Raw genomic sequence first — 17059 nt, 5'->3', positions numbered from 1 at the left:
TATTTAGCTGCACCATGCTTTTAACAATAACTTTAGCATCTTGCCAAAATGGCGACAGTTTAATATTTTATCTACGTTGACTTCAAAGTAAAAAGTTCTGTTGACAATTAAGTTTACTTTATAGAACTTGCGTAAAGTTCAGTTGAAGAAGCTGCTTAAACCAGGAATACACACGTTCTAGAAATGTAAAAATAATTACATCAAAAAACATAATACTTTCAGTAGAACAGCTTGTTAAGATGATTAACTTTTAATGTATTTGTTACATATATTTTTATAAATTTAGCTCAAATCTATTCTCGATTCTGGTTTTTAAAACGTACTAAAATCCTTGAGTTTAAGTAAAGAATTGTCCAAATTTTACACAAGTTTACTCCAAGCCTGTCAGTGTAGATTAGAACCGTTTCTTGTTCATTTTTTGAGCACTGACAGAATAAACATGGGTTGCCATGGAAATGTGACATAAAGACTTGTAAATTGGTACAGATATTCATCAGCCTCAGACATGTATAAAAGTGTATGGTTGCTATGGACCGCCTCCTTTGTAGAAGCTGCTGTTTTTCAATCAAAGCTAACTTTCCAGGCAGCTGGACTCCAGGAGTTTTAGGTGTTTTCCTTTTAAGGTCGTTCACATGTGTGCTTTTGATTGAACAGGAATGTTCTGGTTTTGACATTTGTGTCACATTAAGGTAAATGACTCATTGAAAGGAGGTGATGCTTACCTGGATTCAGCTGAACTTGAGAAGAGCTTTTGTTGTTTCTGATCACGGAACGACCAGCAGTGAAGCGTGACTCTGAAACTTCCCTGGCAGGTTCTGTTTTTGAGCTGCTGGGTTGACATGTTTTATGTAAACACATGCGGCCGGCGCTCATGTCATCAGGTGGAGACGCAATGAAAACTTTGGCCTTTTTTTGGTTCATGAACAACCCTTCTTCTGAGGATCCTCCAGGCTGTGATAAATCTGTTTGAGTTGATGATGAAGCTGCAGTTCTCTGCATCCTGCTTCTGCACTCGTGGCGAGCGCTTGGCGTGCAGCTTCAGGCTGACTCACGGTTTTTATCTGTTAATGATGAGTAATCTCAGTACAGGTGATGGAGAGCGGTGCAGTTTAAAACCACGCTAACTATGCTTCAGGTCTGCTTCTGGGAAGTGGGGGGGAGGTGTGATGGCGCTGGTGTCTGTCGGGAGTTTTTAAGTTCTTGAACCCTTGCTTGTTTTTCACCGCCGTTCTGCTGCACGATCAGCTCGCTATCGTCTGACAGTTGGTGCTCTCGGCGGTGGAGTGTTGTTTTATCGGGGTTGAGGGGGGGTTGCACGTTCCCAACAGGATCTTGTAACCCCCCCTGACTGGTCTGACTGGTCCTCATGGAGCAGCTGCGAGTCTAAAACCGGATCAGAGACCCGAGCGTTCCTGGAGGAGAACGCCTCCGCTCTATGAAGGAGTCAGGTGTTTGTCAGGTTCCTGCTCCTTACTTTATACCAGCGCTTGTGTGGAATGTTAACTTTTAAATTCAGTTTAATTATTTAATAGCTTTTTTTGTTTGTCATCAGCTGTTTGATTAGGCTGATGCCACAAAAACACTTTCCTAGATGTTTTTAGAGGATCCAGCTTTTCCGGGTTCTTCAGTAAACTTCCTGCAGACAGATGGGGTTTTCCCTTCATGTCCCTTGTGCTTCTGCCGGACTGAGTGGAGGGGACGCCGTGGGTCATGTGACCACGAGCTCCAGCACCATGTCGGTTGGAGAAGGGCTCCGTTTGTCTGCAGAATCCCTCACATCCACCCAGAACTGTGGAGTCAGCAGATTGTCCGTTTATCCCAAGCAGAAGTGAGGATCGGGGGGGTGATGCTCCACCATGATAAGGTGAGACCTGCATCCTGTTTTAGCAGCTAAGACCCCCCCCCCCCACCACCCTCCGGTATCCTCCCTCTTACACTGTGGGGCTGGAATGAGGAGGGTTTCCTCTCTGAGGTGATTTCTCTGTTTCCATAGCAACCATTTTATTTTTTGGTTGTCTTGGGGGGACGAACAGATCTACGAAATTTTTAGTAAAATTGGCTGAAGTAAAGTTTTGGATTTCCTTGGCAACAGATCTTTTTGTTAACCACGCCCACATTTCTAACATTGTCCTATTGTATGTTATATCATTTTGTTCACTTTGAGTCGGGGATTTGTGTATTCAATTTTCACAATATTCCGATTAAAAAATATGCGAGCAACACAGAGGTGCCACTTTTGTTCAAACTCGTCACGCTAACGGCGTTTAAAACCTATTAACTTTAAAACCAACGTTTTTTCCAAGTAGCTCCCTGATGATGCTTGACGTATTGGGAGATAATGATTGAAATCCCCAGGATGGTTTAAATTTGTAGAAGGTACTAAAGGTGATTTAAGCTAAATTCAAGGCAACGATCTCTTTCAAAGGTAAACCAAATTCATTTGTGGTGTAGACTTAACCTGGCGGCTGCTGTGAAATTTTGTGAAGATTACTTTAGTAAAAATCTTCTTTCCCATGAATGAAGTGATCATGGGGAAATATGCCAAATAAATTGGAAATTTGTTAAAATACAAAAACTTTTGGATAATAATCTAGTCTTTGGGTCCAGGGTTTCCTACATTAACGTCTGTATAAGATCCAGAAAACAGAATCAGAGAAGAGTCTGACTTTAACCAGAACTCTACATGGTTCCACTGGGATCAAAATACCGATTTGGGGTTCTTTATAGTGAGGAATGAGTAGTATAATACACTAAAAAGATCATAAAGTAGATTTTTCATGGTATGCCCCATTAAAGTCCACTAGATAGTCCTGAACGGTATAGTTTTGTAATAGTTATGGATTAGGGTGGGGATTCAGACATAGACAATCATTTAGTGCAGGAATCAGGAACCCTGAAGTATGCGAGCCAATTAGGGCTTTTTTGTGCTAGGATATAGCTTAGCTGAGACCTTGACCTTTTTGTCTTTTATAAGGTGAAATTGAAATTCATGAACTTTACATGTAAAATTTCTATTTCTGTGAACGTACCAAACATTAGCAGCATTGTACGTGACGTGAACCTCCACGGACTGAGTACCAGCACCTTTCAGACTAAATGAGAGCGGGTTCTTTGAGTAACGCTGAGCTGGCTGTTAATGAAAGCGGGGATGTTCTCAGAAATCTGTGAAGGCTTCGGGGCTTCAGAGGAGCCGAGAAGATCTCAGGAGATCCGGTTGGAGGGATTAGAGTCAACAAAGTGCAGCTGAAGTTGCACCGTCTCAGTCCCAGCAGAGCAGACGTGTGTTTTACTCTGAGATGTTCTTCACTAACCGTTTGTTTCAACTGTACTCTGGTTATTTTAGTAACTGACTGAGTTCATATGAATAATTAAAAGAAAAATGACTTTGTTCCCTGTTGGATTCAGTGACGCTGCAGGTGATGCTAGATCGACATTCAAACTGTTAAAAGTTTGAATATCTAAAATTCTGTTTGGTGGATTGAACCTGCTCCAAGACAGATGTTCTGTGTCAGGATTTATCAACCTAGAGGTCATGAAAATGTTTCTGAGAGAGATCTTTGTGGATCTTCATGGATTCAGGGTGATAGATTTTGATAATTCAGTACAGCAGAATTTCCAGATTACAAGACCACGTTGTTTTCATAATTCTTCTTTTTGAAACCCGTCGACAGTAAATGATCTGAGAAAAAAAAAAAATAAAGAATTTTCTCCCTTTTTCTATTCCGTTTTCACTCTGTCTTGATGCTGTTGTTTACATTCGTCCAGCATGTCAACAATTTTTCCGGGTTTAAAATATTCATTCTTGCTTTTGAAGGCCGGATATGGAAAGAGAAGTTGGAACAACAAACCTAAAGAGCTTTTCTTTGATTCGGCATCTTTATGGATTGCCGAGCTCATTAGCAGCAGCTCTGCGAGGATCTCTGCTGAGGCTCGCTGCATCTCCGAAGTGGAAACAAATGCATTTGGAGAGGAGAAGCTCCGGCCGGCGTGCTGATGGTCCTCGGAGGCTAAACAAATGACTTTTACCGAGCACATTGGGAGCAGGCAGCACTCAAACAAATGCTTTTAAATGGAGAAAAACATGGAAGCAAAAATCCTCTTCTCCCTCCAGAAGCTTCTCCTCAAACCTCTGATGACCGTTATTTTTCCTCCAAGTGGAGAATCGCAGTCATCAAAGGTGCCGCTGAGACTGCCGGCCGGGTGTGCGTGATCCTCCACGGAGGAGCTGGATTTATCTGAGCCAGAAGTGAACTGTGGAGATTGTCTGTCTGATTTATTTAAAGATCGGACTCTCGGCTCCATCTATCATCCGCCTGCTTTGGTGTTTGTGCTGAAGGAACAGAGGAAATCCTATAAATAAACACGTCCTCGTTCCCCCAAACTTCACCGAAAAACTGACTGGCTCTTTGAAGTCGTTTGATCCGGGTTTCAGCTGCACTACTTTGTGGAGTTTTGCTAGATTTTATTGAAATTGTCAACGATGAACTGAAGTAGAAAATATCCAAGATTTGTTTTTTCTTTGGCATCAAATTTCTGCCAAAAATGGAACAACCATAACCAGTTGGAACAACTTTTGTCCTCAAAACTTGTTTCTTTGCACACAGATGTTTGATCTGCAGCAAGGATCCCCAAACTTTTTATGGCCACATAGCTGTTTCCTTGTCTGGCGGGGGGGGCAGGGTCGGTTTGTAGGCTAACAGATAAAGTGTAACAATCTCAACCTAAACATAAAGATTTATGGTTTTCCAGAAAGCCACACATAGTTCCATTTTAAATAATTAATTTCTGTAATCTTCACAGACAAAATAATACCAAAACATTTTAAAACTAGCTGAAAACGCTATCTAAAATATTAGAAAATAAATTAGCAGAAAAAACTCAAAATATTTTAAATTAGTCAAAACAGCTAGTATGTAGCTGAAATATTAGCTTAACTTCAAAATAGCCTAAAAACAAAAAAGCCCAAATTAGCCAAAACAGCATGTAGCTAAAATATTTGCAAAATGCCAATTTAGCCTAAAAAAACTGAAAAGAGCCTAAATTAGCTGAAACATTTAGCATTTAGCTGAAATATTAGCTAAATGCTAAGCGGCTGGGTGGCTCAGTGGGCTAGGTGAAGGGCTGGCACGCAGGAGCCGTGGGTTCGATTCCCAGGGTTGTCCACTGATCCCCACCCAGATTGGGTCCTTAGACAAGACCCTTGACGCTGCTGCCTAACTGGGTCCCTGTGCCCCTCAAGTACAGGGTTGTGTCAGGAAGGGCATCCGGCGTAAAACCTCTGCCAAATCACTGATGCGAAACAGTGGGTGCTGTTACGCTGTGGCGACCTCGAAAGGGATAAGCTGAAAGTGAACTACTACATTAGCTAAATGCCAAATTAACCTAAAAAACAGGAAAAATGTCAAATTTAGTCAAAACAGTTAGCATAAAGCTAAAATATTCCCTAAACTCAAAATTAGCCCCCAAAAAAAGAGCCTAAATTAGCTGAAACAGTTTTAGGGGCTGGGCCAAATATGGAGGAGGGCCGGGTCTGGCCCGCGGGCCGTAGTTTGGGGACCCTGCTCTACAGTATAAGGATGGTCTTATATGAATGGGTGGAGCTCCATTCCAATGTCAGAACCTAGTTTGACCTTTTTTTGGTTTCTTTATTGCCTTAACTCACAAGAAATAATTTTGATGCTTACAAAGTATAACATTTCAGATGAATTTCATAAACGGTAGTATAAATTTGGGAGAAGTCATCAGTTTAAAGTTTCGTAACCCTGTAACTCCCGGTGACGCACCAGCTTCTGAGTGTTTTGATGGCTGCCTGTCATTGATTCATGCGCTGCCTCTCCTACCACAGAGCTTCTCGCGGCTTTTAAAAGGCATTTCTGCGTTTGTGCTCGCCGTTTGTCCGCAGGCCTCATCAGGGCCTCCTTCCAGCATGCAGGCCCTGCCGCAGAAGAAACGGCGAGCTGAGGGCTTCACCTGCAGCCTGATGTTCTTTCACAGAGCGGAGGAATTCCTCCCTCCGTGCTTGGAGAGCATTCCTGCAGCCGTGCAGTATTTCAGCACAGTTTGCCATTTCTGGATTGTATTTCAGCAGCAGGGCATTGAACTGCAGGGGCGGGCGGGCGGGAATGTCGGCAGCATTCCTGATGTTCCTGTCCAAGAAAAAAAAAGCTTTTCCTGCGTTTTTATTTGCTGCTGAAAGGCTGACACTGGAACCTTAAAAAAAATGAAAACGATCAGGAATGTGACAGACTTACAGATGAGGGAGAGGAGAAACGTGAGGAGTTTGGCGATCGGTCCACCGTGGTTATTGATCGGTTGTTTACCTCCGGCTGCCCCAGAGGAAGCTCTGCGTCTCTGCGGTTCAGAGATTAGCTTCTCCGTTCTGACCAGAACAATAACCCACTTCCAAACACCGAGCACATCTCGCCTCGAGCTGCCATCGTCACCTAATCTTTGAACTGGTGACTCTGAACGCCGTGGTGGACGAAGATTGGATCAAATGTTTGAGGAATCGCTTCTGCTTTAGTGAACACAGTCATGGAGCAAAAGTCACATGTTTAGATGAAAGTTCAAACGTCATAAAAAACTGTCCTGATGACACCAAAACCATCAACAGAACTAAAGCTCAAGTTTGCAAAGTTTTTTTTTTTTGTTTTCAAAGCAGAAATGATTTTAGAATCTTCTGGAATTCAAAGAAAGTTTCTAGGTTGCCATGGAAACGTGAGGGACGGGGCTTCATTGATTGTTTATTTCGTTCTTTCTGAGCGTCGTGCTGATGAGACAAAGTTTGGTTATGATGGCGTCTCCACCTGCAGCGCTGAAGCGCCGGCGGCGGGCAGAGGTGTGAGTGAGCGGCGCTTAAGGGGTTAAGTTTGGTTGCTACGGCGCTGCAGACCTGCATTATGCAAGCTGACAGTCCGGGGAGGAAGCCCGTTAGAAAATGCTGAGCTCAGGGGTTTGGCTCGCCGCCAAGCTGACGCACTGCACGTGCACGCTCACGCTCAGCTGAGGGCAAAGTTGTTTTTTTTTTCAGAGCCACAGCCGCCTCCTCCACCCCCTCCCCCCTCACAAGCGGCGCCGGTTTCTATTACGTCAGAACTTCAGCTGTGAGCTTGTGTGTGTGTGTGTGTTTCTACATGCCTGTGTGGGTGTTCTCGGGAGGAATATTTGGGGGTATGTTAGCATGTGTGGCGTTTGTGTATAATTTTGTGTGTGTTGCACATTTGTGATTTGTGTGTGTATGTAGTTTGTGTGCATTTACATTTGTTGTTTATGTATTTTGTGTGCGAATGTGTGCGCATGTGTTGTGTGAACTTTAGGGTGTGTGTGTATTTATGTGTTTGCATCTGTTGTTGTATACATTTGTACATCAGTTGTTGCATGCGTGTGTTGCTTGTACATGTGTGTGCTTGTGGTTGTTTTTGTGTGTGCTGTGTGTGTGTTGCTTGTATGTTTGTGTTTACTTGTCATTGTTTGTTTGTGTGTGTGTGCTTGCATATTTCTGCATGTGTTTTGTTTTGTGTGTACTTGTTATTTGTGTATGTGTGTTATGTGTATATGTGAGTATGTGTTTTGTGTGTATGTTGTTTGCATATTTGTGTGTGTATGTTTTGAAATGTTGGGTGTGTTATTAAATGTTTGCATTTTTTGCGTGTACATTTGTGTGTTGTTGGGTGAGAATTTAAAAATATCGTGATAAAATCGAAATCGTGAAATAAAATTAAAAAAATCGTGATTTTATTTTTTTGCCATATCGCCCAGCCCTAGGCTGGATCTTCTGGTTGTGTAGTTGTTGTGTAGTGTTTTCCGCTGCAGACATCAGTCTGAACTGAATCTCGGTTTCAGTCTCTTTATTCGATTCCTTCGTCGCTCTTTGATTTGGTTTTCTGCAGACAAGCTCCGCCCCTCTGTAGGGTTCTTCCAGGCGTCTGCGCTGACGCAGACTGTTTGAGGAAAGTTTCACTTCCAGCTGCACGTCTGTGTGATTCTGACACCTGCAGCTTCATTCATGACGGGAGGATTCCCTGAAAATGAACAGAAAAAAATCTTCTGTTGGAATCTGAGGTTTTTCGTCTCTTCTAGGTTCCTTTTTTTTGTCTTCATAGAAAGTAAACACAACCCTGAACAACAGTTGTTTCTAGATCATTTCTTCTTCCTGTTTCTCAGATCTGGCTTCACGGTAGTTCTGCTGAAACACAAAAGAAGTCCAAACTCTAGATTTTGTTTATTTTCCTGCTTAGAGAAAAACAAATATGAGGTTTCTGGTTTCCCTTAACATTAAAGGGCCTAAACGATGCATTGCAGAGTAAACTATATGATCATATATCACCTTTGCCCGACTAAAGAACACATTAAATAATGAATTATTTTTGTGAGTTTTTTTCCTAAATGAAGTAAGACGCCTCAATCTCTGAGGCTCCGCCTTTCCCTGACGTCATCCTAGAGCCGGCGTCGACATCATGTCTGTGTTTTGTTCACAAAGACAAACAACATCCATACTTTAGCAAAGATGGATGTGCATACAGTATATATGCCTTTGTTACTACAACCAGTGATGGCTGGGATAGTGGCTGAGCTAGTTGAGCTACAAAGTTAGCAGCTGATCATCCCTAGCTGAGCGGTGAAGTTAGTGGTTTAATTACTGCTAGCTGAGTGACAAAGTTAGCAACTGATCACTGCTACATTTGCAGAGAAATTAAGTGTGTATGTTAGCCTTGGGGCGGTTCTGGCAGCTCAGACTCTTCCTGAAAGGGGCGGTTCTCAATTTGTGACATCAGCTCATGAGAACCAGCTTGTTTTTGGGGGTTAGGAGGGGCTGGTGTTCAAAATACACTGTTTAAGAAGAACACTCAGAAATGCTTGAATGGATCAAAATACCACTTTGGGGTTGTTTTTAATGAGTATTGAACATTGTAATACACTTAAAAGCCCAAAAAGTTTGTTTAGCATCTCATAGGCCCTTTAAAAATGCAATCAAATGAATATTTCAAGTTTGTATGGCAAGCAATTGCAGCCAAAATATGTCTTTTTTAAATGTTTGCTAGTTTTTTTCTTTTCTTGTCATAAAAAATTACCCAAAAGGAAGATTTTTTTTTTTTTTGTTCGGGCAAAACTTGTTTGTGGATTTACAGACTAACTGGACAGTTTTTGGATTTCTGTCTTTTCGGTTATTCAGCTTGTTTTGTTTTGCTGCAATATTTATAAAATACTGTAAAACTTTGATTTTTTTTGTTGAAGTTTTTCTCTCCGTCACGTCACAAACCTAAGTTCCTTAATGTTCTATTTTGGAGCTTATTTGTAAATCTAATCTCCTGGATGACAAATATGAAGTGTTTTGAAAGTAAAAGTGATTTTGCTTTCATTAAATCTAGAGGAACTCTTCATTCGAAGGCAGTCCTGGTCTTCCAGGGACAGAAAGTTCACTTACAGACCAAACTAAAACTTCCAGTCGAGCAGCAGATGGAGGTGAAGGTTTCTGATTACCGTCTGCAGGAGCAGAGGACAGACTGTCAGGTCTGAACAGATCAGAAGATCCTGGTTTTTAACTCTATATGAAGGACAGCTGGATTTATAACAGATTAACGTCAGTCTGATTCATGAAACCCAGTTTCTGATGAATGTTCTGCAGAAAGCATGTCCTAGAAAACGACTGCTTTTTTCTTTTTATTTTGGCTAAAAACGGCATAATCGTAACTAAAAGAGCACCGGGAACGCTTTGCAAATGGATCAAAAGATGATCGAAGTGGTGTTTTTAAGGTTTTTTACAGCTTCAGTCGAAACCACAGACGGATCTGACAGAAGGTCGGATCTTTTGACGCCTTTTTCCATTTTCTTTGGCTCTCAGAGCGGCGGCCGTCATCTGTCACGGCAGCTCCTCCGCCTCCCGCTCGGCTCCTCTTCAGGAGGCATCACGACGCTCCTGTGATTCAGGATAAATGATTCCGGTTCTGTTCCCGTCAGACAGAAGATACAAGCTGTGCAGGAACAGGCGTGAGCTGCACGCTTTCAGAGCGGGAGCGTACAGCAGCACGATTAGTTTATCTGTGACCGCGCTTCTGAAACCATCTGTTCTCTGACCGATCGTATCTGAAGAACCACTTGTGACGTCCTCGCTGACTCATCAGAAACCCGCTGATGTAGAACGTGAGGCGGTTGAAGCAGCTCTAGTGGAGTTTCAGCTGGAAAACCATCTCATTAGTTCACACAGAAGGAGAGCTCGGCTGATAAAGCTGACGGTGTTCAGGTCACCCCACGCTGAGGGGCGAATGTTCTTCTGAAGGGGCTGCAGCCGCTGTTCCTGTTCGGACTGAAGGGGTTTTTCTGCCGGATCTTTTCTCGGTTACTTCAGGCTGTGAAAGCCGTTTCTAACCAACGGCAGAGTCTGTAACACACCACCTCACATGAGCAGGATGCAGGTGAAACACCTGTTCACTGTGTGGAGGGTCTTCTGCTGTTCCAACACCCCCACAAACCCATCAGGATGAGAAACAAACAGGAAACCTGAAGTTCTTCCTGTAACATCATACAAGACGATGAATGAGATCATTTATTTTCTTGTTTTTTCTGTTACAGTCGGATAAATGTATACAGTAACGAAAGAAACAACAGAAACATTACAAAACATGACTAAAAAGGTGAAGATTGAAGCTCAGAAAAATATTTCTAACTTCAATATCATAAATGTCATTGACTGAGAAAGTCTTGATTAGGTCTGCCACATACTAATATAATAATAATAGTAAAATAATAGTCGACTAATCACAGATTTAAAAAAAAAATCAGATTAGTCGACTATTCACAGATTTTCTTTTTTTCTGGTTGGTCAGCACATCACAGATTTTTTTTTTAAATTAGTCGACTAATCCAATCATGCATAAACTGGATGTAAAACATAAAACCATCATTAGCTTTAAACCTGAAGTGTTTAAGCTAAATGCTAACTAAAAATAAAGACAATAGTTTATTAACCTTTAATGAATCATGCAGTTTTTTTCCTTCATGAGTTTTTGGCATTAAAAAAATACTTAAATCAAATGAGGTCAGCATCTGAAAAAAAGGAAACGTTTTTGACTAAAGATAAAGTTTTGGTCTCACTGACTCAAATTTAACAGAGCATAAAAATCTTTTTTTTTGTTCCTGATGTCTGACGGACGTTCTCTGTTCTGGTGCAGGTTTCCACCTGAGCGGCACGGTCCGGGAATCCGCCACGGCCTCGGAGCCGGAGCTGCTGTGCAACGTGAGCGTCAGCTTCGACCGCTGCAAGATCACGTCGGTGACGTGCAGCTGCGGCAACAAGGACATTTTCTACTGCGCCCACGTGGTGGCGCTCTCCCTGTACCGAGTACGGAAGCCCGAGCAGGTCAAACTGCGCCTGCCCATCTCAGAGACGCTGTTCCAGATGAACAGAGATCAGCTGCAGAAGTTCGTCCAGTATCTGATAACGGTCCATCACACGGAGGTGCTGCCGACGGCGCAGAAGCTCGCCGACGAGATTCTGTCGCAGAACTCAGAGATCAACCAGGTTCACGGTGAGTGGAGGAGGGACCAGACGGTCACCAGAACCACAAACGGGTTCAGTAGAACTCTGCTGATCAATCTGCAGAATGAGATTTGAGCGCTTCAGAATCAAATATTTGATCGTTTTGTTGCAGGAGCTCCTGACCCGACAGCGGGTGCCAGCGTGGACGACGAGAACTGCTGGCATCTGGATGAGGAGCAGGTCCAGGAGCAGGTCAAGCTCTTTCTGTCCCAGGGGGGGTACCACGGCTCAGGGAAGCAGCTCAACCTGCTGTTCTGCAAGGTAACGCGTGTGAATTCTCCTGGAGGGTCCAGTGACACGCCCATCAGAGGTCATCTCACAGAGCGAAACGGAAAAAGTCCAACCAAATAATCCAGTTTATAATCCAGATTTCTCCAACAAGGCTAAACTATCTGAGCTTTATTCAAGAAATGACAGATTAGGGTTTAAGTACTCAGAACAAAATGTGTGGCTTTATAAGAGTAAACAACAATAACTTTGCTTTATATTTCTTAATTTTACAAAACAAAATGTTATAGTACTGAAACCTGTTGAGCCAAAAGTTACAATCATTTAAAAACGATTTCTGTTGAATTTTCTGAGATCTTGTAGTTTGGTTTTGGGTTTTGTGAAAAATACCATTCTGTCGCGGTGACAAAAAATAAACATGTTCATGAAGAGTTTGTGGAAATAAAATGTAAAGTTTCCCCGAAGTTACCCCTGATGTGTGACTTTACTCATCCAAAAATACGATTCTATGCAGATGATGGTCTTCTATACATGTAGGATAAGAATCCTTATTTCAGAGTTGAGTCTGCTCTTTTTCATGTGTTTTTGCAACATTTAAATATGTAATGAAAGTAACTTTATCATTATAAGTTTAGGGCCTTAATGACTGGTTGATGTCATTAATAGAGTTGGCAGTAAGGGTGATGTAAAGTAACCTGGTTTTGGTCCAGATCCATGAGTTGTACTACTTTTAGACTTCTCCTTTACAACATCTGCAACATCTTGTTAAATCAGGGATTTAAAAAAGATCGTTTTTGAAATACAAAAATGTGGCTTCTTTTTCAGAAAATGATCTTTAAGAATAGAAAAATTACCTAAAATACCAGAATTGTTACAAATAAATTGAATATCTTTCCCTTTTTTGATAGAACCAAATTGAATGTTAAGGTACATAAATGTTGGGATTGTGTTTTTTTTGTTGAAAGAACATTTTAACCAAATTACTATCATAAAACAGGTACTTATGAGTTTAAATATCTTTAGTACACATGGGGCATAAATTATCTTGGATATTAAATCTTATACGAAAAAAGTATTTAGATGGATAGATGTCGTTTATTGATTTACAATGGACTTCTTTTGTTTTTATCTAGAGATGTTTTGCCGTAATAAGATGAAATGCTGAACCACTTCTTCTACAGAAAAACTTTCACCAACAAACGGGACTGAGGACATCTGCTGGTCAGATACGGTCAAAAAAACCTCTCAGGGTCACTAAAGTCTGAATTCATAAAATAAATATCAACAGAAATCAACATTTTATATATATCTAAATGAGTAATGGTTGGAAACTGGAGCAAAAACAAATATGAAAATGTAAATATGAAATATTTGTTCAAAAACCTTCAAATTTATATATTTTTTGTCCTAAATGTGTTTTTTTCCCCTAGAGAACTCCGGACTCCAGAATCATCCAGAACTCTCGTGTTGTGATTTTAACCCGTCTGTCTCTACAGGTCAGAGAGATGCTGAAGATGAGGGACTCCAACGGGGCGCGGATGCTAACGCTGATCACGGAGCAGTTCATGGGGGACCCACGGCTGGCGCTGTGGAGGCAGCAGGGGACCGCCATGACAGACAAATACCGGCAGCTGTGGGACGAGCTAGGTAAAGAAGACTCAGAGATTCAGAGAGAGAATGGACCTGAGAAATGAAGAAGAACAAATGTAACCAGGTTTCTGAGGGTATCAGGGGACAGAAACGATCCACTGAACACAGAAAAACCTTCCTGTTTGAGATGTTTGGATTAGTGTTTGGATTGGAATTTTTCATGAACACATGGTTAGTGGAACCGGTTATTAAAATATTCCTGCATGTTGTGGTACAATCATCAAATTTGGGACGGGATGTGCCGTAGGATCCTCTTTTTCTGCACTATATAAGGCTTTTGCTCCTTGAGTCTAGAAAGAAAAACATCAAACTTTTAACTTTAGCACCAAAAGAATCATCTTAGCTTTTTGTCGTGTCTTAAGCGCCCTCCTTCTACATTTATGACATAACTTGTTTCATAAAAAGAAAACAGTAACTTTATTTGTTTGAACGACTCCTGTGAAGTTTGTCAGGATTGGCCACAGATGGGCGGAGCCTCTGTGATTTTTAAAAAAGAATTCCGTGTCATTGAACTTCTGGCGTTTGGAGATGAAGAAGCAGAATCTGGATTCTCCGTTGTGGTCTTTGCAGGAGCTCTGTGGATGTGCATCGTGCTGAACCCTCACTGCAAACCCGAGCAGAAGGGCTGCTGGCTGCGACAGCTCCGCCGGTGGAACGGCGTGGACGTGTGTCCCCTGGAGGACGGTAACCATGGCAACGAGCTGACCAATCTGACCAACGCTCTGCCTCAGGGCCCCGCGGGCAACCCAGGTGAGATGTCACCCCACCAATCCTGGAGCCCAACGTGGTCCTCTCATTGTTTCACCTCCTTCTGCTCATCCATCCTGTCTGCTCCTCCTCTTCCTCCTTCACTGACGTCTTTCTCCTTCTGTCTCGATGCCTGGAGCTTTTTTCTACATTGAACTAAAGGAAACATCAGCAGCTTCTCTGCCTGTTTTCTCTTTATTTTGATGTTTCCTTTGAGATATCAGATCGATTAATCGGTTTTATCAATCAGTCCTAAAAGAAGAGATTGTGAAATCACAAACTATCCTATGAACAGTAGAGGACATCCATCCGATGGAATATTCTGCTAAACTCCAATCTGAATCCTTTAGTTTGGAAATGGATTTTCTCTGGAACGATCTGTGATCTTTTAACCCCTCTGTTCCACAGACTCGCTGATGCGACCACACCGAACCGTGTTCACTCGAGCTATCGAGGCCTGCGACCTTCACTGGCAGGACCCCCACCTGCAGCACATCCTCAGCTCGGACCACTACGCCGACCACTGTTACCACGACGACCTGGATGCAGGATGGTGGCCTCTGTGGCACGGTGAGGCCGAACCGTCCGAGCGAGGCCTGGCGGTGAACGAGAGCGCATAAACCTGACCTGCCGCTCGTGTCTTTGCAGAGCACGTCCCCACGGCCTGCGCCCGCGTGGACGCCCTGCGGTCGCACGGGTACCCCCGGGAAGCCCTGAGGCTCGCCGTCGCCATCGCCAACACGCTGCGACGGCAGCAGCAGAAGCAGCTGGAACTCTTCCGCACGCACAAAAACGGTTGGTTTCTTTTTTAACCTCCATCTTTTCTGCACTTCAACAAATTCATAAACAAAAAAGAGGTTATCCAGATCAGATGTTCGGAAGCTGCAGCTCGTTTTATTTTAGATGTGTGTCTGTGAGATTCTGTGTTTTATGGAGATGTGATCGTTGAGGAAGTGCTTACTAAGCTGTTTCTGCAGAGCTGCTCAACAGAGGAGTGACCTCCATCACCAACCTGGAGGGGTGGGTGGGGCACCCGCTGGACCCCATCGGCACCCTGTTCAGCACCCTGATGGAGTCCGGGAGGGTGGCAGAGGATCGCGGTCCACCTGAGCCACCAGGTACGTCACATACACCACAGTCGAACAAGAAGGACGGATTCCTCCGGTCCTCAGCTCGCCGCCAGAGGCGATGAGACGGACGTGTCAGCCTCCAATCACAGCTCATGAATAAGAAATGCAGCAGAAAAACGCTCCAATTAAGACTCTTTAATTATGCATGGGGCCCAGCTGACCCGTTTGGAGGTGCAGCCGACAGAGAGGAACCCAGACGACGAAACATCTCTGGTGACTTCATGTTTGAGAAAGTTCAGACTGCAGTTTAATGCAGCTGGATGTATAAAAAAACAAAAAAAACAAAAAAAAAAACACTTTTCTTCTTCAGTCTGGAGTTTCACTTTTAGTCCTGAGGAAAAAGATTTGGATGAAGCGTTTCAGCAGAAACACCAAAACTTTGGTTTCTTCTGTTGATGTAAAATAATACATGTATGCAAAAAACTCGAAATTCAGCCTCAACTTTATGATATTTTGCTTATTTGAATGGATACAATAACAAAACAATTCCCTTTTTTTTAAACTTTTTTTCCTCCTTGGGAAAATGAGTGACAACAAGTCATCAAACTGGGTCACAGGGGGACAGAAGTACCGCTGAAAGCAGCCGTCATTCAGACGTAGCTGTGTCTTCCATGCATTTAATGTTTATGAGGCTAAGAACTTTTGGCTCCTCCCACTCACGTTTGAAGCATCAAGTTTATGAACAAGCAGCGAATTTGCAACACATCGAAAGTGAGACACCAAATTGTCAGTTTTAACACCACAGAAGAAGAAAATAATGCGAACAACAAATAATTATTTTCAAAACTTAGAGGCTTCGAACAGAGAACAGTGACATCTGGTGGCCAACTTAAGCCATTACAACCTGTCGCACAAAAGAATCAATGACGGGCAGACATGAGCTGTGTTTCCATCACACAAAACTTTATCAAAATTTTACATGCCATGCGGTGAAGAAAGGGTTAAAACTGGACGATTTTTCTCTGAAAGTTGACGGCAGATTTGGAGGTCGCCAGTAACAGGCAGGGATGGCGCCATTACAAAATCGTGTGACAGCTGGGCGGCCATGGCGGGCAGCCGTCCGTATCAAGTGCCGCCAGCTGCCTGGTAACCCGGGAGTATAAGGCCTATATCATCTACATTCACGACCCCTCCAATGATTTTAAAATAAATAAATAAATCCGGCATGGCACTAAGCCTGATGCCTCCACATGGTGCGGTGGCAGTTGTATTTGTGGTCATTTTGAACACGGGAGATCTGTTCAGAATCAGTCACCTGAAAACGATACAACGTAACCTTATGGAGTTTTATTTGGCCTTGGCCTGGCTTGTCTGGCGTCACCTTAATTCAGTTCTGAAGTCATGGTTCGTTTCGGCGCAGAACCATCTCTGATAAACCGGCGTTGCTGATGAGTTTCTTTCTTTTGCGCTCGAGAAACCAGTACTTATCTCTATGTCCCTTAAGGGACTCTGTAGTTTTCACATTTTTCACATTTTTAATCCGGTTTTGGATCCTGATTTAGCCTAATACTGAGGCTTGTTTACGTATCGGGAAGCTGCGGGGGTTTCAGCGTGGCGAGCGGCGCTCCAGCTGCTGTGGGGACAGGCGGGATGAAGGTTTCAATTAAGGCTCTGCTGTTTTGATCAGCGTTTGTGGAAGCGCGTCCTTCAGGGAGCGGCAGACCTCCGGGGATGAACCGAGGTCTACAAAGAGCTCATTAAACCGTTAAAACATCCTCAGGAGGAAGGCGCCGTGAAAGCTGGAACACTCCAATGAACACGGCGATCA

At 43.0% G+C, this 17059-nt stretch overlaps 1 protein-coding gene across 2 annotated transcripts in view; it reads left to right on the top strand.

The window, feature by feature from the left end:
• Positions 1-17059, top strand: part of zswim6 (zinc finger, SWIM-type containing 6) — a 51470-nt gene that overhangs the window by 21682 nt on the left and 12729 nt on the right. For both annotated transcript variants that reach the window (XM_024299483.2, XM_024299482.2), the window contains exons 2-8: positions 11169-11525; positions 11649-11797; positions 13261-13411; positions 13985-14164; positions 14570-14731; positions 14810-14956; positions 15139-15279. In XM_024299483.2, the coding sequence (XP_024155251.1) occupies positions 11396-11525; positions 11649-11797; positions 13261-13411; positions 13985-14164; positions 14570-14731; positions 14810-14956; positions 15139-15279 (1060 nt within the window). In that variant the 5' untranslated portion in view covers positions 11169-11395. The remainder of the gene's footprint in view (positions 1-11168; positions 11526-11648; positions 11798-13260; positions 13412-13984; positions 14165-14569; positions 14732-14809; positions 14957-15138; positions 15280-17059) is intronic.

This window comes from Oryzias melastigma, linkage group LG12 (assembly GCF_002922805.2).
Source record: "Oryzias melastigma strain HK-1 linkage group LG12, ASM292280v2, whole genome shotgun sequence".
Lineage (NCBI taxonomy): Eukaryota > Metazoa > Chordata > Actinopteri > Beloniformes > Adrianichthyidae > Oryzias > Oryzias melastigma.
The sequence above is the reverse complement of the archived record's forward strand: the minus strand, read 5'-3'. Positions and strand labels throughout refer to the sequence as shown.